The sequence below is a fragment of the Nothoprocta perdicaria genome, unplaced genomic scaffold, assembly GCF_003342845.1.
Source record: "Nothoprocta perdicaria isolate Ctin4 unplaced genomic scaffold, notPer1 scaffold_2, whole genome shotgun sequence".
Classification (NCBI taxonomy): domain Eukaryota; kingdom Metazoa; phylum Chordata; class Aves; order Tinamiformes; family Tinamidae; genus Nothoprocta; species Nothoprocta perdicaria.
Genome location: NW_020455204.1, coordinates 9,751,806 through 9,775,490, shown reverse-complemented (window position 1 = coordinate 9,775,490; position 23,685 = coordinate 9,751,806). Strand labels below are relative to the sequence as shown.

General features: G+C 41.9%; 1 protein-coding gene across 5 annotated transcripts in view; it reads left to right on the top strand.

The window, feature by feature from the left end:
- Positions 1 to 23,685, top strand: part of TBC1D1 (TBC1 domain family member 1) — an 84,367-nt gene that overhangs the window by 28,770 nt on the left and 31,912 nt on the right. For all 5 annotated transcript variants that reach the window (XM_026037476.1, XM_026037473.1, XM_026037475.1 and 2 more), the window contains exons 2-9: positions 10,276 to 10,809; positions 13,751 to 13,840; positions 15,736 to 15,840; positions 16,457 to 16,589; positions 17,965 to 18,056; positions 19,864 to 19,974; positions 21,252 to 21,380; positions 22,777 to 22,863. In XM_026037476.1, the coding sequence (XP_025893261.1) occupies positions 10,276 to 10,809; positions 13,751 to 13,840; positions 15,736 to 15,840; positions 16,457 to 16,589; positions 17,965 to 18,056; positions 19,864 to 19,974; positions 21,252 to 21,380; positions 22,777 to 22,863 (1,281 nt within the window). The remainder of the gene's footprint in view (positions 1 to 10,275; positions 10,810 to 13,750; positions 13,841 to 15,735; positions 15,841 to 16,456; positions 16,590 to 17,964; positions 18,057 to 19,863; positions 19,975 to 21,251; positions 21,381 to 22,776; positions 22,864 to 23,685) is intronic.

Genomic DNA, 23,685 nt, shown 5'->3' with positions numbered 1-23,685 from the left:
GCTTCAGTTTCTATGTTAAAATGAAGCTAATTTTCATTTCAAGAAGCTACTTTGGGTGATTTGCAATATATTGTAGCAGGTGTGGGTACTGATGGCCAGCGCCAGTTCCGCGCGGTGGTTTCTCGCAAGGCTGCAGTTCATTGAGAGGCTTGGATAACGGTGCCAGTGTCTGCTCAGGGATCCCTGCCGGGTCGTGTTGCAGCGGGAGCTGTCGCTAACGGGCAGGTCCTGGGAAGGGGAGAAGCCCTGGGACATGAGAAACACTTTGTTTTGCAGGGCTGAAATGGGTGGACTCTGTTCTGCCTGTCTGTCATAGGGGGAAGTCAAGAGACTTTCTGGTTTTCCCTTCAGGGAGGTCTGCTCTCAGGTGCGTGGGATAACTCGTCACTGCTTTCCAGCCCTCTCCTCCTATGATTTGACCTGAAGGAACTGAAATCTACTGTAATGCCCAAGTAGCAAGTGCTTGCAAATCCAGGAGCAAATCAATTCATTCGTATTTCATAAAACCAGGCAGGAGGTTTTAAAGGAGCTAATCAGATTGTGCACTGCAGTTCCCTGAGAAACTTTAAAGCTTTACTGTTTGAGTAAGGGTTTTCCTAGGAAAACAATCACCCCTAGCCCCAGCACTTCAAAGGGGAAGGATCATGGAGTATCGTCTTCCTTTGGAAAGTTTTGACCATATCCTTGAATAGAGAGATGGTGTTTCTCTCTATTGCATTTAGAGTTAACGTGTGTTGCGTGAATCAGAAGTGTTCATAGGATTTTCTCACCCACACACCCTTTAGGTGAAAACCAACATAAATAGAGGGGAGGCCTTTGACACACGTTTTGATCAGCTGTCTCAAAAAGTTATGCTAGAACTAACTTAGTCTGTATGTAGGACGTGTGCCGTAGCTGGAGTTCCCTTCCCTTCTTATTTGGAGTTGAATGTTTCTAAATAGGACAGAGCTATTTGAGACCTTCTGTTACTGGAGAAGAAGCTGTACCTGCTGCTGGCCCCTGTTTTGCCAGTTCCTCCCCTTTTGCAAAGTATGATCAAAGGCTGGGAGCAAAGGAGGCTGTGAGAGATCCTGACCTCTCTCGTATGGTTGGAACTGAATTGGAAAAATATTTTTTTTCAAAAAAAAAATATATTTTTAGTAGCTCATTTCCTGTTTTAAGTCCTGTTGTTGCCTTTCAGTTAGTAACAAAGCACACCAAACCTGCCTCTCCTGAAAGCTTTCAGATGTCTGTGCTGTCTCTGTATTTATAGCTAAGGATGAGCTTCCTCTGCTCCCCCAGGCCCCTCTCGGGGGCAGCTCCAAAAGCCCCCAGAGGATTTGGTTTCTGTTTATTGTCACTGACCACAGGTGCTTCTAGCACCTACTTTACAGTTAGGTTGTGAATTAATTAATTGTGAGCCCGGAATCATTTAAGGATGGCCAATAATCGCTTATGTCTCCAAGTGCCGTTTTCATTTGTGAAATTGTGTGAACAGAAAGCTTTTAAAACCAGACGTGGAGGAAGTGAGGCCGTGAAGATGTTAATTTGCAGCTTAAAATACCTCTTGATGGATTTTGCTCCACGTTTGTCCCTGAAAGCTTGTGGCACTGCTTGGAAGGGCTGGTGAAGATGTACAGCTTGAAAAGGAATTTTGTATTGAAAGGACGAAAAAGGGGATGGGGAAGAGTAAATAGCAGATGCCGTATAATAATTGATCTAGGTAAAGCACATGCTGTTTGGCTTCCCAAGAGCAGATTTTGTAGGAATGGCCCCTTTGAGGCCCATCAGGGGTGGCTGCCTTTGGTGCTGGACTGAGAGCTTGTGACCGCCCTCGCTTCCCGCAGGATATCTTGGCTCCTGTTTTTCCGGGGAAGGGGCAGTGTCCAGAGCAAGCGGTTTGGCCCATGGCGGGGTGTCTGTGATGGGCAGCCTGCTCCATGAGGTGCCTCCTCAGGCTTTATGGAAGATCTGTCTTCAGGTCACGTGAAGCAAGGGATGCCTTTCTCTAGGGAAGGAAACGCTACCACAAAAATGAAGTGGTCCACCAGGACACTGAGTACAGTTCTGTTCTATTTATGAGCTTGTTTACAATAATCTATAAGCAGACTTTGTTTTTAGAGAGAGAATATTTTTGTGCCCGATTCAATTTTGTGGTGTGCTGTCCACGCTTGTGACTGTGCCAGAAGGGCAACCTTTTCCTCTCTGCAATTGTAAAGCAAGTTCTCAAGCGGAGAGTGATACTAAAAGGACCATGACACTGTGAAAGCAGGAGGCACTACTCAGCGTAGCCTACATCCTGTAGTCTTCGTGAAGGCAGCTCTTGATGCAGCTGGGAAATAGTCACCTTCATGACAGTCTGTAGCAGCGTGTGCGTTGTAGGAGCATGGCTTGGCTTGGTGGAACTTCACTCTTCGCTTAGTGCTGGCTGTTCTGGTGTCAAACACGCCAGTGTTGCTTGTCCACCATGATCCAAGCCTGTTGCCCTTGTATAGACCATCTTTACTTTGAATTCTGGTACGCTATGGTCTGCTGCATACCTCTCTGCAAACTGAGTCTTTGCCCCATCGCCCTCACTGACCCACTTCTCTGGCTGGCGTTTGGCCAAACCTGACTGAAGGAGCGACTGTGCCAGCAAGTAGGTACGGGTACACTTCTGCTTCCATAGGTCTATTCTGATATTATTCAGCCACTGAGCTTTGTCATATCATGGGTGAAAAGGTATCTCTGTATTCCTTTCATGCATTTGGTATACATATATTAGAGAGAAATGGTGCTGTGAAATACTATGGACTCTTTTTGTTGTGTTCCCTTGTGCTTGGAACCTGGACATGTTATGTTGACTTTTGGTGGCAAAAGTAGGTCTAGGGATAGGTCAAGGTGTACGAGAAAGGGATAGGGACCTATCTAGGGATAGAGCAAGGTCACGCTGCTGAGAAGGTGCAGGTAATAGTTGTTAATGAGTTGAACAACGTATTGGAGCACAACAGCAAAGTTTTGCCTTGTAGGTATTAAAAAAGGCCTTAAGTCGCTGAGCAAGAGTGAACAGTGTCTCCATGCACCCACCAACCTTGGAGAACCTTCAGTAAGACACTTTGGCTCTAACTGTGATGAATTCATTGGGTATATTAAAAAAAAAAAAAAAAAAAAAAGCTGAAGGGAGCTTATAAAAAACGTCGAATCATTGAGGAAATGGAGGAACTTTCTGCCCTCTAAATTAAGTCTTGACTTGAAATTACTATGTGGGAGGAATAAAAGTCAGCAAATAGTAAGGAAAGACTAATAATTGAAGTACTTTAAAAAGACTCTTGATTAGGAATCAAGGAGTGAAAATTAAGAAAATAGGGATTTAAGTTAATTATGGGAAGATGTTAGTGAAGCGTGGGGAGCTGTAGCGTAGTCTCCAAGCAAACAAATAGAGCAGAAGCTGCTATGAAGACAGCGAATGACCCTTAATGCAAGTCTTAACTGAAACAGAAATGAGTTTGAAAAACTTGCTATTCTTTCTTACCTTGAGTTTATACTCAAATGCAGCTATAATGAAACTGTCATGAAAAGGAAAACAAATGACTTTAGTGAGAGATTGAAGCTGATGGTTTGTGCTGCCTCCCCGAGCGAAACCCTTGTGCGTGTGAGGAGCGGTGAGGCGCAGCTCCGCTCCAGGCCGCGTTTTCATGCCGGGGTGTCATCCGAGTTCTGGCTCAGGATCTTGTCCTAAAGATGTTCAGTCTCTAAGAGTTTCCGTAGTCTATAGAACAAGATTAGCTCCTGACAACACAGATCTTCTATGTTAAAGGAAACCACTTACAGAAATAGTTAAGCTTGTGATTGGTGTGAGTCCTTACGAAGGCACCGGTACCTCTTTAGTTATGAAGACTGCCTCATATTGGGAAATGATCCAACTTTTTTTTCAGTGTGTGTCCAGCCATCTCAACTGATGTGCTGACAGTTCCCCTTTTGTAGCACACTCTGCTCTTTTACTTTCTCTAATACACAGTATTAGAATAACAGGGAGTCTTTTTTTAGTCTAGCCCTGTTTACCAAAAGGCAGCTGTTGCGTTCAGCTGTCACCGCTCTTTCTTCATTAAAATAGTTTTTATTCTTTCTAAAATCCATCAACAGGCTAAGGACATCTGAGATCTTACTGTGAATTTGTATGTAAACTTGCAGGGAGCTTTCAGCTTTGCGGGGTGGGGAGGAAGGCAAGGCAAGTGGAGTTTCTGTGGGGAGAGAGACAGTTCTTCCTCTCCGAGCAAGGCTGGCAGCCTGTGCATCCTCGAGGGTGGCTGCCCCTTCTCCTGGTTTTGGTGCTGAATGCAGAAGTTGCAGTTCTCAGCCTGGTAACAGGCAAACAACACCTCTTAAGAGGTTTGAGGTATTGGTTTGTCTTTCGCTTGGTTATGCAACGATCAAGTCACAAGAATGTTCAGCATTTTCACTTTATGCTTTGTTTGTATATGTAATTGTATACATAGGTGTTTCTGTTAAGTGGATGTTGCAGTCAGAACAGAAATAAGTGTGTATGTGGAGAAAAAAACTCAGTCCAATGTTAGCTTCTGTATGTAATTCATATGCTCAAGATGCAAGAAATTTTCCTAATAAGCTTAGAGTGTATCTTCTGTTCACTGCTTCTGCTTTGTTTGGTGTGAGCTGGTAGGGATCTGACATGAGAATGCCATGTTTTGTGTTTGGTAAAGGTTCATCTTTGCTTATACTGTTGTTCTGTACTCAGTTTCATGGTTAGGAAAATGACTTTAGGTCATTGGCAATTGTTTGGCTGATTATGGAGGTAATCTGTCTCCACTAGTTATATATTTATACTGTGAAAGAAGCCAGAGAATGCTTAGGGCTAGAAGTATTCTGAAAAACAAAGTTCATGTTGCAGGGAGACATCGCACATGTGTAACAGGCATCGCCCAGTGTCAGAGTGTAGGTCAGTGGGTTCTTACGCTTAACGTTGGTATCTGGATCACAGAAAGGTTGGGTTGGAAGAGGCCGCTGGGGAATGTGTGGTCCCGGCACTGGTTAGAGCAGTTTGTTTAGGGCCATGTCCAGCTGTGTTTTGAGCATCTCCAAGGATGAAGACTCCACAGTCTCTCAGGGCAACCTCTTCCAGTGTTCACCCACCCTTGCAATGTCTTTTTTTCATTATATTCAGGTAGAATTTTATGTGTTTCAGCTTGTGCCCGTAGCCTCCTGTGCTTTCACCGCACACCACTAAGAAGAGTCCAGCTCTGTCTTCTTTATAAACTATATATATATTTGTAAACTTTGATCAGATGTCCTCTCAGTTTTTTCTTCTCCAGTTTGAAGAATCTTAGCACCCTCAGACTCTCCTCCTGTGTAAGATGCTCCAGTTCCTTGATTATCTTTGTCCCTGATCATCTCCAGTCCTTCCATGTCTCACTTGTTCCAGGGAGCCCAAAAGTGGACACACTCCTGATGAGGTCCCACCGGTGCCAAGCGGAAGAACCCCCTCCCTTGAGCTCTTGGCAAAGCTTATTCCCATTGCAGCCCAGGATACCATTAGCCTTCTTGGTCACACATGAGTGGCTCAGGGTCTGCTTGTTGTCCCCAGTCCCCCCAGGTCCTTCTCTGCAAGGATGCTTTCCTCCAGGCCAGTCCCCAGCCTGTCCCCAGCCTGTACCCAGCATGAGGTTATTCCTCCAGGTGGGGACTGACTTTGCACTTCCCTTTGAAGTTCCTGAGGTTTCTCTCTGCCCATTTCTCCAACCTGTTGAGATCCCCCTCAATGGCAGCACATCCACTGGCTGAATCAACCACTGCTTGTTTTGTACTGTCTGCAAATGTGTAGAGCAGAATGTAGCCCCTCATCCACGTCACTGATGAGCAGGTTGAACAGAGCTGGCCCCAGTACTGAGCCCAGGTTTCACCAATGGTGACTGGCCTCTAGCTGGACTTTATGCTTCTGATACCAATCCTTCACATAAGTGAGTGTTGAGCCCTCCTCACAGTCCATTTTATCTAGTCCATAGATCATCAGTTTGTCTGTAAAGATGTTATAGGAAACAATGTCCAAACCTTGTTAAGGTCAAGATAAACAGTAGCCACTGCTCTCCCCTCCTCTGCCAAGCTATTCACTTCATTGTAGAAAGCTATCAGGTTGGTCGAGCATGATGTCACCTTGATAAATCTGTACCGATTATTACGAATTAGCTTCTTGTCATTAGCCTCACATGTTTGGAAATTTCTTCCAGGAGGATGTACTCCACCACTTTGCCAGGGACTGGGATGAGGCTGACCTGCCTCCTTGCCAGTGTTGAACGTGGGAGCCACATTTGCTTTCCGTTCAGTACTTGAGAACATCCCCTGCTTGTTGAGACCTTTCAGAGAGAATCAAGGGCAGCCTTGCAGTGACATAAGTCAGATCCCTCAGCCCTCATGGTGGTGCAGGCCATCAGATCCTATGGACTTGTGTATGTTCAGCTCAGTGTGTGTTCAGGCCTGCAATTTTCCTTAGTCTTTCTTTTGCTGCTGATAGGACCGTGGAAGCCCTTTTAGTTGCCCTTCATGTCCCTGAGTGAATTCAGCTCCAGAAAGGCTGTTGTTTCCTAAATGCATCCTTGAACACTTGGGCAGCCTCTCTGTATCCTTCCTGGGTGCTCTGTCCCTGCTTCCATCTGTAATATGCTTTCTTTTTATGTCTAGATTTTGTCAGGAGTTTATTGTTTATCCGTGCAGGCCACCTTTACTTTATTCCCTTTGCTTGGGGATGGGCCGTTCTCAAGCTTGGAAGAGGTGATTCTGTGAAAATCAACCATATCTCCTTGACCATTCTTCTCTAGAGGATCATACTCCAAGGGATTCTTCCATGGAGATCCCTGAACAGTCCAAAGTCTGCTCTCCTGAAGTTCAAGGTTGTGATCATTGTGTCTTCCTTGATCCCTACTTCCAGGATCATCAACTCCGCTCACTATGTCATGGGTACTGCAGCTGAGGTTGCCCGTGACCTTCACATCTTTGACCAGTTCTCCCTTACAAGTAAGTGCCAGGTCCGACAGGGCGTCTCCTCGCACCTCAAGTCTCAGCTCCTCGGTCTCTCACACCAGTTACCTGGATGTGCTCCAGAGGCCTCCCGGGCTGCTCGTGTCCTGCTGCAGTGCCTTCCCAGCAGATACCGGGGTTGTTGAGCTCCCTCATGAGGGCCACGGGCTGCAAATGTGAGACTTCTTCCAGTAGTCTGATGAAGACTTCGTCTGCTTCTTCCTGATCGGGTGACCTGTAGCAGATACGCAGCAGTGTTGCCCTCTAAATCCTCCTACAAGCTCTCAGATGCCTCGCTGTCTGAGCGAGGCAGAGCTCCCTGCATCCCCACTGCTCTTGCACATACAAGGTTACATCTGTCCTTGTATCCCTCCTGAAGAACCTGCTTCCGTGCCTGCGAGCAGAGTAAGTCTGAGTCCTCGCTAGCACAGAGGCTCTTCTCAGGGAGTAACCTATGAATGCAAAAACACTATAAGAACCCAAAACTTAATTTTAAAATTAAAAACGTAAGTATGGGTGTCTACAGAGAGGTGCTTCAGAGGGTGACAGTGACTAGGTAGTCTGAGCTCTTGCTTTGGACGGGCGAGACTGTCTATATGGGTAGCACTGCAGGTGATGCTGACTACCCATTTTGCAGTTTTCTCATTTGTCGTGGCGTTTTGTCTTTCTTCACTGAAAGAGGTTAACGTTTATCAAGCACTAGCCGGAGAAAAGTGAGGTACTGCGGTGTTGCTGCTGCTGCTAAAGCATTACTGCTTCAATTCCCTATTCATATGTAATAAGATCGTATTAATAGATTGGAAAATTTGGGGAGTTTATAAGCAGGAACAGAGGAGTCAGTGTTTTCTCCAAGAGTGCAACACAAAGGCCGGCTGTTATAAATGACATAATTCAAGGCTTAGCATATGTTAAATAAATAAACAGTCTCCTGTTTCATCCGCCGGCCCACTTGGTCTGTGCACACATGAGGTTTGTTAACTACCGTGCAATAATTCACAAGAGCTCTCAGGGTGGTTCCTAGTTTCTTCTTCTAACTATGGTCTGTGTAGTCCAGCTGCTACTCAACTGCAGTTTTGTCAACGACTGCTGTTTTAGATAAGAAAGAGACATAAATCCAAATCAGTAGCATTTTATCTGTGATGGATCCCATATATCTTTTTTGGGGCTTTGCTCAGACTACAGCCCTTGCAGATTTCCCTTATAACAACAGTGCCAGCTGCATGGAGGGAACTTAGCCCTGGCTGAGATTGTGGAGTGCTTTGCTTGGGTGAGTCCTGGCATTCCTTGCTGTGATAACGTGAGCGTTTTCCAGGAAATTCCTCATTCCTTTGCAATTGCCTCTGTAGCCTCCGCAAAAACACTGGTGGGATTGCAGGCGGGAGTTGCTTTGGGCACCATAAAATTGCCTCTGCTTGGTTCTCCAAACATTCCCACGGGAGTAAACGCATTTATAAGAAAATACTACAACAGGTACAGCTTGATACACAGAAACTCAAGTTTGTTAGCTGTCATCCTAGCTGTTGTGTGGCTAAAAATAGGGTCTTCGAAAAGTATCAGCATTTGGGCTTTCTTTTTGTTTGTTGCTTTTGGTTTCCCCTGCGAAACGGGTGGATTCCGGTCTGGGTTGGCAGGTAGGTCAACGAGCAGAAGACAGTGATGGGCAAACTGGTCTCAGCTTTTGGAACCTGTAATCCTGACCAGAGGGTTTTGTGGGAAGCCTATGGGTGTTGGAGAGGGAGGATGAAGGTGGGGGCAAGTTGAGTGAAACCGAGGTGAACCTGGGGTTTGCTGTTCAGTGAATGCCTCTTATACCCGATAATGAAAGTTCCCGTTATATACCCTCATGTTCCTTTTCTATAGGATGAGAAGTCAGGCACAAAGCTGTCGAAACTCAAGGCTTTCCAGCCAGTTAGGGATATAGTTGAGTTCAGGCTTGGGAAGTCGTGACCCCAACTTGTTTAACTTTTCCCTATTGTCTTCACTGGATGATTTAACTGATGATTCATGCATCATGCTCTAGGGTGAGCTAATGTTTCCTGACTCATGTTATTTATTTTTTAATCTATTACTGTTTGTTGTTTTAAGTCTTCTACTATTAAATATACATATATATATATATGCACACAGATGACTCATGACTTTTGAGTGTAAAATTACTCACTTTTTACTCTTCAGCTTTTATTCTCATAATTCTTTTGCTGTGTCCAGTGTTGGGTTTTGTGCTTAACTGTTACAAGAACAAAAATCTCTGAAAAAGACAGGAGTCTCTTCTGGGTAGTTATTTAAACCAAACTTTTTGCTAAGTAAACTGTTGATTCCTCACAAAGAAAAGGTGTTTTGTCAGGAAACCCACATACTTAGGATCTCAAAGGTGGTTTTTTTGGGTAATTAAAGTTACTGATGTTCACAAATTGTGGCCCAGCATCTATTGTTCTGGCAGCAGCAGGTGCTGCACAACCACCGTGATGTTCTCGAGGACTCCAAACCAGGGATCAGCCACACCGCAGCCAGGCAGGTGCCTCATATGTGTTTTACACCTTGGTTCTAACAAGATCAGACACTGTGGTCGCTTAGAGTTACTTAATGAAATGGATCCCATCACTGTTAGGTTTTTGTTGAGAGTTATGACATCCGTGGGCTGTAGCAGACTGCTCGCCCCTACAGAGGCCCTGAAAATAACTGCTATATACTGAAGTAACACTGTCTGAGGGTATCATCTAGGTCTGTAGGAATGAACCTCTAAAGAGATATAATTCATTTTAAAAAGCACAGATACTTATAGCTGACATACCATAATACTCTATTGCTGAGGTGAAAGAAAATGTGCAAGATGCTCATTAATCTACATGATGCGAGTGCTTGAGTAAGAGAAGAGAGGGGATGAAGAACAGATTAAATAACTTTCCAAATGAGTTTGTTGTGTCGCCAATCCTGTGTGAAGTTGTGGATTTTTTTTTTCCTCTAGAGTGGGGATTTGCTTCGTTACGCTGGTTCAGATATTTTTTAGATGTAGATGTTTTACTGAAAACATACGTTATTACAAGAAGGAAGCTCTTTTGTCTGTGTGCTGGTGGTGATGAACTCCCGACAGGAAAATAAAGGAGTAGTTCATCCCGTCATCAGGGGGTAGCTCGCACAGTGAGTCTGTTCCAGAAATATAAGAAACCTTCAGCTTGTCTTCCAGAAAAGAAAGAAACCTGCATTTGCCCTTCAACTCTTGATATTGCAACTTCTTTGTCCCTATGAACCCAACAGTAATGTGCATTTGTTTCCTTTTTTTTTCCCTTACAGGTGCCTGAGATTATAAGCTCCATTCGACAGGCTGGAAAAATAGCTCGTCAGGAAGAGTTTCAGAATAATCTGTCTGACGTTGAAGACCCTTTTGCCAAAAAGTTTGAGGTGCTCTTCTGTGGACGGGTGACGGTGGCGCACAAAAATGCCCCCCCAGCGCTCATAGACGAATGCATCGAGAAGTTTAACCATGCAAGTGGTGCAAAAAACTCAGACTCCAACTCCTTGCCCCAACAACATGAAACTACCAATAACTCGGGAGGCTTCTCTCTCAGCGAAAAGTTTCGGTCCGTCTTCCAGCCCTTGGTCGGTGAAGAGGAGGAAAAAAGGCCCATGAGAAAATCCTTTTCTCAGCCTGGGCTTCGTTCTCTCGCTTTTAAGAAGGAAATGCCGGAGGGAAGCCATAGGAGTAACAGCTTTGTCAGGTCTTTTGAGGAAGATGCAATTTCGCTGAACCTAAAAAGTCAACTTCTCTATGGACACAGTGTTGTGCAGCCCACGGACATTGCGGAAAACCGGACGATGTTGTTCACGGTAAAGCAGGATTTCTGCTACTGGGGAACGTTCCACGGCTCTGGGTTCCGCATGGGAAACACCAAAGCACTCGTCCTGACACACAGCAGCTACTTCTTTAATAACTTAATTGTGTACACTTAAACATCAAGGCACATATTTCTATATGAAGCATTACCAGTCAGTGTAACTTTTTTTTTTGTCAATAAGTTCACATTGGGTTTTTCCATTGGTATCATGTAAAATATTGGCCTCAAAAGGCAGCTTTTGGAATGCTGCAGTTAATAACTAGTTATATAATTGCAAAATGATACATCTAGTTACACTAACTAGTAACAGCAGCAATAGATTTCCATGTGAATTACCAGTAAGTAAGAGCAGAAGGACTGAGTGATGGCTTTGGGTCAGTGGAGCTTGTGTTCATGTCCCACAATAAGCAGCTTCCTTGGCTGCCACGTGCACCGGTCCTTGTGTTTGTGGTGCCAGCTGTGCCCTTGCTTTTATAGCTGAGCAACAAAAGTACCTCTCAATACCTTGGAGGAGAAAAAAAAGTGGGGTTGGTTTTACTTGCTCCTTTCAGAATCAGGAGATTGTCCTAAGATGTGTGAGGGTGTGATGGAAGCCTAACTGGGGAGTGAAGGTGACGGTACCGGCGATCACCAGCTCCCCTGTGAGGCAGCGGCTGCTGCTGGGGCTGGGAGTTTAAGGGCAGCTTAAGGGCAATTTCAGGGCAAAGCATGAAAGGGTTTTAGTTACAGGATGGGCCCTTTTTTGAAGGGAAAAAGAGAAGTGCTCCGTTAACAAGAAACACCAAAGTATGATGCCTGTAACAGGTAATGTTCAGGAGGAGGTGTAATTTGCTATACCTGACTTAAAGCCTTTGTTTGGTCATGGGAGGCTGGGAGCGGAAAAAGAAGTGGAAGAAGGTGGAGAAATGTTTCTACCTTCATAAAAACAGTTCTATCTTTACTTCTTCCTCTGAGCAAGTATTTCACATTGAAAATATAAAGGCCAATTGTAAATTCAGTAGGGCCTGTTTTTTAAAAACAAATACTGTTTCAGTTATTCATTGATGACACATATTTTGAGGAAGGTGTCATTATGGATGGATGTACAGTCCAGACCCTCCTACTCTCTTACATATGTTTTAAACTTTAATTAAACAGATGCAGCAGCCTTGGGGTAGACATGCAACGTAAACCCTTGTTTGCAGAGTGAGCACCTGGCCTAAACCTCTTTGTCCTTCCAGTTGGAATAGTTGTCCAGTCACAGCTACCTGCTGATGGAGACGTTTCCCAAACTGCGTGGGATTTTGCTGATGCAGCTTTCTCTCTCTGGTTGCTTTTTGTCTGGAAACACGTTGTTTAGGACGCAGAACTGTGTTCTTTCAGTGTAAATGGAGCTGGATGCAAGGAAGTGAAATGTCCATGGTCAGTGACTTGGGAAGCAGCTCGTCACGGAGCTGGCCCTGCTTGGCCAGCCCCAGTGCCCCCCAGTTGCTGGGGATGATGTGTGTGCAGCGAGCACAGCATTTCAGCTTGGCACGTGGCTACATGTGAAATGCTTCGGAGTAATTTGATATCCAGAGGGGAAAAAGCTGTTTGTATTTTCTCTGGTAAAGCTGCTATTTGTGTATTCCCCAGGGTTGTAGCGGAGCTTGGGGTATGAAGTGTGAAAAATGTTACGATAGGTTACGTGCCAGCCCTTCTGAGCTGGTTCAGATGGTTTGGATTTTTGCATTCTGTCCCTCGTAGCTGGTTTCTGAGTGGATTGGGTGAGTGTTTCCCTCCTCTCTCTGCTCTGCTGGCTTCAGATGGTCTCTGCTGCTCATGGTCCAAATGAAAAGGCAGTTTTATGTGGGGCTGACCAAGAACGAGCCTCTTGCCACAGGAAAAGGAGGGCAGGGAGCAGTAAAAGCTGTGGTGTAGGTTTGGGAAAGAGAGGCCCCCTCGTAAACAACAGAGAGGTCGACCCTGGGGACAATCAAAGGAAACCAGCAGGGATAGGGGAAAAACTGTTTTGGCTCGTAGAAGTGGAAAACAAATAGCAGGACTATTTTTAGGGAAAAGAAAAAGGAAAAGAAAAAGGAGAGAGGAAAAAAAAAAAAAAAAAAAAGAGATGCATCTCTCCATTTCCCCTGTTTTTGTCCTCCCCTTCAGAACTTCCAGGTGTCCTAGTGCTGCTGCTGCCTGTTTGGGAGGCGCTCTCTTGGAGCTTCGGGAGCTTCGCCTGAGTCATCTTCACATATGACTCCAGATTCCACCCGTTTCTCCTAAGTCTGACTTAATTCAGGAACTGCCTAGCAAACTTTTCTGGTGTGTAAGAACTTGGAGGAATGTAAATGCTATTCTGCTAAAATGTTACAAAGATGTTACCAGAAGTTGAAAAGTGACAAGCAGTAGTTTCACCTAGAAAAAAACCCTGTCATCGTCCAGCAAGAATCCTCCTCAGCTCTTGGCTTGCTGCTGTACGAATGGCCTACAGTTTAAGTCGAGAAATATACTCCCATAACCTCATTTATATATACATACATCTTAAAAAAGAATTAATACTAAACTCTGAAAAAAGAAATAAAGCCTCATGCTTGGTTTTAAATTGCAGGAAAAACTTATTTTGGGAATTTGGCATGTGTCAAGCCTGCAGAAATAACAGAAAAAAAAAAGCGCATATATATTTCTCTGTGTACAATGTCCTTTGCTTGTAGCATAGTGTCACTCTCCTCTCATTAAATACTGTTTTCAGTGTCGTGTCTCAGGTACGTGCCTGAATCTCTGTTCGTGCAGTGCCCGGCTTGTCCTTCCAGAGCTGCTCCGGTGCCCTGTCCCGCTCAGCTGCTGGGGCGCTCCTTGGTCAAAACATCCAGGCAGCAAAACCTTCGGAGGTTGTTTTTACCCAGGAAAGGTTCTTGTAGCAAATGTGATGTTACTTGTTACCATGTTGTTATTTACTTTGCTTTTTTTAGATTGGCCAGTCTGAAGTTTACCTTATCAGTCCCGACACAAAAAAAGTAGCAATTGAGAAAAGCTTTAAAGAAATATCCTTTTGTTCTCAGGTAAGTTACCAGTGTGTGCATTTCTTTAAGCGTTCCTGCCTTGGGAGTGCTCCCGTACTCCTCTCCCTAGGGATTCTCCCGGGCAGTTTCAGTAATTGCTACAGATGAGTTATTAGTTAATAATTTGTCAGGGATTCTTTCTTCATGCTTCTCCCTGCAGTTTCTCAGATAAAGACCCACTTCTTCAGGCAGTGAATGAGTACTGTGAACGAGGAGCAGCCGGGTCAGTTCTGTGTCTAAAGTTCAGGCATGAAGGGCTTAAAGAACCACTGTCTGCGAGACTTAAATATCTGTTTGTAAAGGCACTTTATAGACCAGTGCCTTGTGTTACCCATCCATGCTGCCCTGAATGGACTGGTCCTGCTCTTGCCGTTTTCTGTCCTGCTTGGCTGTATTACACCAGATTTGATTTGATTGAAGTGAAGGGGGATAAGCTGAATTTAATTTGCTGAACTAGGAGAGATTCTTTAGAAAACACCTAATTCCTTTCAGACTCGCTGTGGATAACTTAGATCATTAAACCTCTGAGAAACTGACCTCAACCAAAATGATATAAGGTAACTTTATGAAGGATTTAACCTCTCCACTGGTTTAACTAAAAATTCACCTGCGATTAAGCCAGTGTCTTGTTTGTTTGTACCGTGGGTCTTAGTTGGGGCTAAGATCTAGTACACTGAGATATGAGTTTTGCCATTCAACAAGTAGCTACTCAGTGCTGCATGGACATTGGTCTTAATGATGTTTGTGGCAAAACTGGAAAGCTTAAAATAGGTTAATTTACCCATTTAGAACATTTAGAACATTTACCCATTCTTTAGAAAGAATTAGTGATTCTTTCTAGATTAATTCTTTTTAAGTATAGCTTTTATTTTCAATTTGAGGATAACTTTCATTGTTAGGCGTGCATTTACCTATGGCAAGTATGTGCTCCTGGAGTGGTGTCCCAAGTTTGACACCTGAGAGATTTGGGAGCTCCTGGGTCCCCATTCCCATCCCAGAACAGTGCAGCTGTGCTAACACGGAAAAGCAAACCAAAAAGTTCTGCCTGGCATGTCCAGATTCCTTAAATTCCTGTGAATTTCCTTATTGTATCCTTTTGATTTAGGCGTATATTGCCTCTTTCTACCTGACTTGAGTATTCTTGTGCCATGACATTAGAAATATAGACAAGGTAAAAGTGATTAAAAGATACTAAAAGGGTGCGAAGTGCAAATGAATTTGTATAAATGACTTCTAGTACGGTGTGTGTGTAGTTGATCATAATAAGATCTTGGAAAAATTGTTCAAGAGTAATCAACTGGATGCTTTGTCTGAAGATGGGAGGTGTGACTTTCCTCCAGCTCTAAGCTTTCTTCTCTACTCTTTGGTCTTCTCTGTGCATCTTCTTTAGGAGGGACATAAATGCTTCTATCAATGATGCTCAAGTAATATATATATTCACTTGAATCTTTTAACTACCAACCTTTTCTTTAGGTACAAAGACAATTTTATTACTTTTTCACTATTGTTTTGATTTCTTCTTGCAATTAAAAGCTGCTGTGTGATAGTTAAGCAGAGAAGAAAACAGAAAGAAGGGCTTTCTCTCTAAGCCATTTCCAACACTGAATAAAATACATACTGAATAGTATTTCTTCTTCCCTGTGTTCTACGATAGATTAGTTGTAGGTAACTTATAAGAAGGTACATCTGACTTAAATAGAATATAAAATAACATGAAATACTGGAGTCTTTTAACAGAATAGATTTGAAGTGGTCAGTTAACTTCAGTGTAGCTGTGACAGATAGCAAGTGTGCTTTTGTTGCTGATGAACTGGTGATGTTTTTCTTGTGTAAAATACAGGTACAAAACACTTAGTGCAAGTATGACTGCCTCATTACTGTTGTTTCTGTGCTAGGGAATTAGACACGTGGATCACTTTGGGTTCATCTGCAGAGAGTCTTCAGAAAATGGAGGCTTCCACTTCGTTTGCTATGTGTTCCAGTGTACGGATGAAGCCCTGGTAAGAGAAAGAAATGAAAGGACTTCTAATCTCTTGTGCTGCTCATTGCTCTGCATCTTTTGCTGACTGGCTTCAAATCCTGCTCCACTCAGAAATGTAATTATCTCAGAAAAGTAACTAACATTGCAGACTGCTAGGGACCCTTTTCATTTATTTATTTATTTATTTATTTATTTATTTTAATCACCTTTCAAATCCAGTAAAGCTTCCTTTCCTTGTGAAAACTAAAGTTGACTATATGCCTTTTTTTCAGGAAGAATTTTTATGGTAGTGCAGTTTTTCAGGAAATCAGGGCCACGCTGCTATGCTGCAGATCAGGCCAGTGCCTTGCAGCTGTAGTAAGCTTTTTGAACTAGACAAATTTCTAGATAGCGGTAGTATCTTCATTAGACTAATAATAAATTTGGTTGCTCTGGAAGAGGCATGGCTTCAGCTGCTGTCATGCTTGTGTGTGTGTTTGCACACACACAGCAGCAGCTCTTCTTGTCACCATGAACATCCATTCCCCAAACACGTGGCAGTACCGTCCTAAAAGACTGGTGGTGTTTGCGTGGAGAGAAGCAGAGGCTCCATGGGAAAGTGAAGTCACGTTCCCGCTGCTCTCCTTTCTTTGCAGGTTGATGAAATCATGATGACGTTGAAGCAGGCTTTCACTGTAGCTGCAGTGCAGCAGACCTCCAAGGCCCAGCCGCAGCTCTGCGAAGGATGTCCTCTGCAGAGCTTGCATAAGCTCTGCGAGAAGATAGAAGGTGAGGTTGAAGGTTTCTGTCTGATCAAATACGCTTTTCTGGCAGTTTTATTCAGGGGTAATTTTACATTGAGAACTCTGTGAGAATGCCTGCTAAAAAGATTGCATTTTAATTTGGGTAGGAAGGAGGGCTGATGCCGATGTTCTTGGAGGCGATATTAAGTTATCCGTCAGGTAGTAATTTTCAAACAAAAGCCTAGCTTCCTTCTTTTCAGTTGGGGTTTTAAAAAAAATAATTAAGAGTCTAAATATTATGGAACTGCCGCCTGCTTGGCTGTCTTGGCTGTATAAACACAGAACATTGCAGATAGTGAACTTCATGAGAATACGTGCTACAATAGCTCTGAGCTGCTGTCCTTGTGAACCCAGTTACACTGCCACTACCCATGAGGCAAATGATATGTTTCTGTTGCCAGGCTGTACACTTGCATGAAAATGTGCTAATTACGATAGCAGCCTTCGCCCCCAAAACAAGGTCAAGACATAAAAGACTGTTTACCTCTGAGCAGATTTCACAGCTAGGTTTTGTTAATTTAAGGGAAGTCTGGGGTGAATAAAGGGCAGCAGCAGCTTGTCGGGTCAGATTACAGTAGCTGGTTGGGCTACAACCTGTTTGGTATTACTCTGAATAAACTGGATAACTTCCAGAACTGTATTTCACAGTATTTTGACCTCAACTAGCTATGATATTTGAGAAAAAAATTAAGATCAATTTGCCTTTAATGACATTAATTGTGTTGTCTTCTAGGAGGAGAAATGGCAGGAGCTGAAGTACAAAATACTGTTATGGCTTGCTATTTTTATAGAAGGAATAGAAAAGAAATTTAATCTAGAATGAGAGCAAAAAAAAATACATATAATCTGAACGAGAGGGTAGTCTGCTTTAGACTCCCAGTAAATGTTTCCATCAAAAGGCAAAGCAAAATCTTTGCTAGAATGCAGTGAATACTTTGCTTTTCAAAAGAGATCAAGGCTAAAAGTAGGAGAAAATTTAGTCTAAAATATATTTACATAACTGGACAAGCAGAATGCAGCCAGTACTGCCTAATACACCAACAAAGCAGTGTGTAGTAGATTGTGGGTTTATTTTATCATGTGTGATAAGGGAATCTTCTCACTGAGCTAGGGAGTATAATCCTGCTCAGTGCTCAGCAAATCTCCTCATCACAGACTGTGTCCCTTATTTTAAAGACATGAGTAAAAGTTCAGTGGTAGATTAACATAACTTCTTTCTAAAGTCCTTTCTGAAATCCGTGCGAGGGCTCAGGACACTGGTGAACTTCAGCTTAAATTTTGTGTGCATTTATATAATGAAATGATGAGTAATTCTGACACATTTGACCCTGTGATTTGTTCCTTTTTGTTCCTCTTACTAGGGCTACATCCTTCTAAGACTAAACTAGAACTACAGAAGCATCTAACAACACTAAATACCCAGGAACAGGCCTCAGTTTTTGAAGAGGTTAAGGTAAGATTTCTGTTTCCCACAAGGCTTTTAGGCAGATTAATAATTTTTGCTAATATTAGTGTGAAGCACCAGAATTATTTTCATTTTTTGTGAATTATTCACTTGCATTTTAAAAAGCCACAAATTAACCGATACTTTAATTTATGAATCATTTCTGGTTTTGATCTGTTAAAATTTCATCTTTTGATTAAAATCAATTTATTTTTCTCTTTTTCTAAGGTTGATTGTTTACCACTATATTGTTCAATATTAACTGAGGAGAACTGCATGAAAAAATTGTAGATGAAGGTAGTAACTTTGAGGATGCTCAGCTGTTACTTTAACCAAAACAAATTACTATAATATTTCTAAATCAGAAAATTTCATGCTAAAACCTTAACCCAGATCTGGCTACTTGAATTTGCCAAGCTAAGAAGTTTAACTTTCCGACTTTGTCTTTTGAATTAAATACAGATTAGCATGGAGGAAAGCTCAGACTTTTTTTTTTTTTTTTTTTTTTTTTTTTTTTTTTTTTTTTTTTTTTTTTTTTTTAAATCATTTCCACAGATTTAAACAGAGGGTGAATGTGATAGGAAATGACATTGGGCTTGGCATAGAAAGATTAGGAGATTTCAGAGTCTTTTTTTCTAATAATGTTTCCTTCCTGTCTTGAGTCATTTCAGTTTCTTTCTTCGTGCGCTTCCATGTGACAGTTTATCATCCAACACCAAATTTGGAAATTCTTCTCAGGGAGCGGTTCCATGAGCTAATTTCTTAGGATAGAGCAGCTAAGCGGGGCTGCTGCCCACAGTTGGGTGACTGTCTTTCTAAGGTGCTCCCCTAGCAATGGCTACTTCATACTGCATCCTGTGGATTACAGCAGTAGGATTAAAAACAACACATGCTTTTCAAAGATCCCTGTGTTTAAAAGACCGCTCATTATGGAGTTTAAACTGTTTTCTGTTGTAATAATCCAGAGCTAAATAAATATTTCAGAGAGAATTATATCCAGCTAGTACTCTTGCATAGTTTTGAAAACAGCAGTGTTATTTGCCCCAGATGAAGTTTGCTATGAGAAAGATATGCAGTTGGACAGTCATGTGCCTCCTAGGAGGTGAAAGGCAGTACTTCGTGTGCTACAAACACAGAACTGTGCTTATACTGAGGTCAAAACCGAATTCATAAAATGCATTTTCAGTTCCTTAGCTGTTTGTGGGCTCTATTTATGTATTTTGTTTTTATTTTGAGCAAGGCTCACTTTGTCATTGCAGAAGTGGCTTCAGGTGGTTGTCTGCCTGTGCTGCAGTTTTGCTTGAGCCGCTGGTGTCCTCTAGTGGATGGATGTGGAGGATTAACTGGGTGAAGCTTCCTCTGGCACTAACTGCACATGGATAGTGACAAAAAGAAAAGAATGCAGTATTTGCAAACTGCCTCACAGAATCACAGGATAGTTGAGGCTGTAAGGGACCTCTAGAGATCATCTAATCCAGCCCCCTGCTCCAGCAGGGACACCCAGAGCAGGTGGCACAGGGTGGCATCCGGGGGGGTTTGGAAGACCTCCAGAGAAGGAGACTCCACAACTGCCCTGGGCAGCCTGTTCCAGGGCTCAGTCACTCCCACTATAAAGAAGCTCTTCCTCACATGGAGATGGAACTTCTGCTGTTTTAGTCTGTACCTATTACCCCTTGTTCTGTCACCTGGTCACCACCGAGAGGAGTTTAGCCTCATCCTCTTCGTGTTCTCCACTCAAGTATTTATACATGAATGATGCAATCACTAATCATACACTTGTGCACTTCTCCCCCCACCTCTTTTTTTTTAATTGAAGAAATTAAGACCAAGAAATGAGCAAAAAGAGAATGAGCTGGTTATCTCTGTTTTGAGGAACATGTATGAAGAAAAGCAGAGGGACCACATTCATGTGGGAGAAGCAAAGCAGGTAAGTAATCCCTGAGTTTCTGCGCATGTAAGAGGCAGTCAAGAAAAATCTTACATTCTGTTTTTATCATCTTTCTGTAAGTAAACTTCTATCCCTGGCATTTTGGAGCTTTGAGCTATCAGCGGTGATGAAAGCTGGTTTTGCTTCAGATAGATAACCCCTGTTATCAGGTGCAACAGTAGACACATGTCATAGGTTTTGAAGTGCCTGGTACAGGCTGCTTTCAAGCCTAGGAAGTGTAATTAGGTGAAGGACTAATTTCCTTTTTTCTTTCTTTTTGCTACAGTGGAAATTCAACACATCTCAGGGAATATATTAAAAAATTGCATTTTTTCTTAGCTAATGTGGCACTTGCCCTGTCTGTGTAGGTTGATGTCCTGCCAAAGCATTGGACCTGGTTCTTGGTGAGGACTGAGGCAATTACTAAATAGCTGGAAGGTTTTTTGCATGTAAACCACTGAAGTGGCCTAAATAAGAGGCTGATGAGCACATTGCTGCAGAAACAGCGCATTTTATGATGACCAAAGGCGTGACCTGCTTTGATCTTTATCATTTTTTAAGGAATAAGTGCAGGAATTTTAAGTAATTGATGTTTTTTCAGCACCATTAAGATTTTTCAATAGTCATTAATAAATTTGGACAACTTAGTTTATGACTATGAGACACCTCAAGGAGACCTGTATTTCCAAAAGGAGTCAACACGCAAGTGTTTTGGATTTCTTATTTATTTATCTGAAATATTTCCATTTGGACCAGTGTGAACAGCCAAATAGTTGTCCATCATGAATGGTTGGGAAGTAGACATATATAAAACAAGGCAATATATATTTGGTGTGATTTGATTACTCCTAGGGCCTGCTGCAGTCTGTTTGCTCAACTCCCGGAACCCTAGTTGGTTATTCAGATATTTGCAGGGATGCCAGGACTCTAGGAACAAAGTTGATTTGCCCTCCATCCTTCATTTGTCTTAGCATAGCATTTTGTATTTGCACTGTTCATTTATCTCCAGAGCTGTGTAACAGCAAATACCTTTGAACTTGTGCTATGGCAATATGTTTGTCTTGCAAATTAACCCAGTGACATCCTGGTATCTTTATCACTGTCTTTTCTGCGTAGATATTCATTTTTGTGCTTGCCTACTTTTTTTTTTTTTTTTTTTTTAAATTGATACTTAAAGGACAGATATAGAAGTATCTCATTTTGTCATATGAGAAATGCTCCACTTATTTTGCTTCATACCGTTGTGGATTTCACACTTACATTTTTAAAACTTACAGACTTCACAACCCCCTCCTGAAAATGCTGGAAATGAGGTGTCCGGCAGTACTTCAAGGTTCAGGTTGGATATGTTAAAGAACAAAGCAAAAAGATCTCTGACAGAATCATTTGAAAATATTTTATCACGTGTAAGTACCTTTGCATTTATAGACTCTAAGCATAACTTCATTGCTTTATTTATTTGAAGGGTAGATATATCATATATACAGCCTTCCAGGCTATAGCTAAGTGGTTATTAAGGGTAGAGTGATGAAAAAAGAGGTAAAGGTCGAGGGACTGTATTTACATGCTAGAAGGAGACCTAGCAAAGCTTGACTTCGGTAAAGAAAATACCAAGATCTTACAAGTGAACTAATTTCTAGATGAAGAAATAACATATACAGCATATACAGGCATGAGAACTTTTTGAAAAATAACAATGTTCTTAGTTCTCTTTTGGGTTTAAAAATCAATAATAATTGTTCATTTATTATGTAGAAGGACATAAGAATTCTTAGTTCTAAAATTAGTAAGATAGTATTTAATACTGATACGGAGAATATATATATAATAAGACATCAAAGTTCTTAAATGTAAGACATCATTTGAACACGAGTGTAAAGAAACAAAGAGAAGATAAGCAAGAGTTGATAGATGGTAGAAAACCAAACTACAAACGCTAAAGAAGATAAATTGGACATTTTCATTTCTCATAGTCAAAGAGATGAACTAAAGCAAGATATAATATTTACTGGCAAAATGTTTTTCAATATGTATTCAGTTTGTACTGTTAAAATAAGCTTACAAAGCCTATTTTGAACCTAACCTGTTCCAGTAGAACAAGTGATAATGGTAACAGCACATTTTGCCTTATAACTGTCTAATACTTGTCCTTTTGTCCAGACTGTCAACTGTGCTTAGTGAGCACAGTTGCATATAGATATAATTATTTCTATGGGTATGTAAACATGTGAGAATCCTTCAGGAGGTTTCTTGAAATTACTTTATATAATATAGCAACATCAGAGATTAGGTAAAAAAATATTTGGTTGTTTTCTGATTTGTATGCATTGAAATGATCGTTACCAGAAGTGATGTTTTCCTGGGCATTAAATTGATATGATTTTCAGTTTTCCTTTTGTATCTTGATAACCAGTACTGAAAATGGAGTGTAGTGTGGTTTGGACCAAAGAAAGCAGTGTAACAACAGTGCAACGCATGCAGTACGGAATTCTGTACCTGCCTTGGAAAGCACATCATGGAAGCATGTGTGTGTATTTTCATGCCAAAGAGCGAGGCTGTGATGCATCCAAAAGCTCACGTGTGTATGCACAAAGCTGTCAGTGAGAGTTCACTAATTGCATAGGATCCTTTAAAATGTAACTACTCTGAATGAAACTGCTTAGTTAAAGAGAATTAAACTTAATATTGACCTCAGAAGTTACAGATTCTGGGTGCATCAGGTATCTCTTTTTTTATTTTATGGTATGACAGAGAATTTCTGTATTTTAATCCTATATATGTGTCTGTGCTTTATATCTACAGGGCAGTAAAGCTAGAGGTCCACTAGAGAGTTCTGGTAGTGTGGATGTGGAGAGCTCTGTGTCCAGTGCATTAAGCAGCACAAGTAAAGTAAGTAAAGCCTATAGTGAATGGATATATGTAGAAGCCTTGTTTAATTTTCCCTAAAACAAGTCAGATGTGAAACGCAGTTACCAAATGATTATGTAACTGTGCTTTATCTGAACATTCTGTATTTTATTTTGATTATTTATTATGAGTAGGCAAAGAAATGAAATAGACCTCAGAACAGCCAGACAAAATGGTAAGAGCAGCATGACAGAGGAGGGGGTAGGTGTGTGCCCATCTCCTTACCTGTAAGAATCCTACTGTCACTTGCAGAATATCTTTATTCCTTAAGAATTCTTTTGAATTAGAAATATATTATGCTACACAGAAATATGTATGTAGTATGTATATTATTGTTTATATGTTTGAAATGAAATATGATGCAAATAATGTCATCTAAATCTTGCAATAAAGAAAAAACACTGCAGTAATTTCCATGCTGATGATCCTGGTCTGATCCTTGTAATCTCACAGCACTGAAAGTACATGCCATGAATGCCATATGGCATCCATAACGACTGTAAAACTAATCCAGAAATGGAATATTTTCCCCCTGTTGCATAGTTAGAAGGCTTTTAGTTTGAAATAGAGCAATATAAACAAACAGCACAGAGGAGAAAAATGGTCTTCCTTTTTGGATGTAGCCGGGACACTGCAGACTTGGATACAGCTGACAATTCAGTGCCTTTTTCTCTAGCACTGAGCCACCTAGTGGACTCCTAACTTAAGATAATGAAGAGTTTACACTCTCTGATCATGGTTTTTGGCCAGTTTTGCATAAGGTGGGAAAAGACAAGTTCATAGTTTTGGACTGGCACAGACATG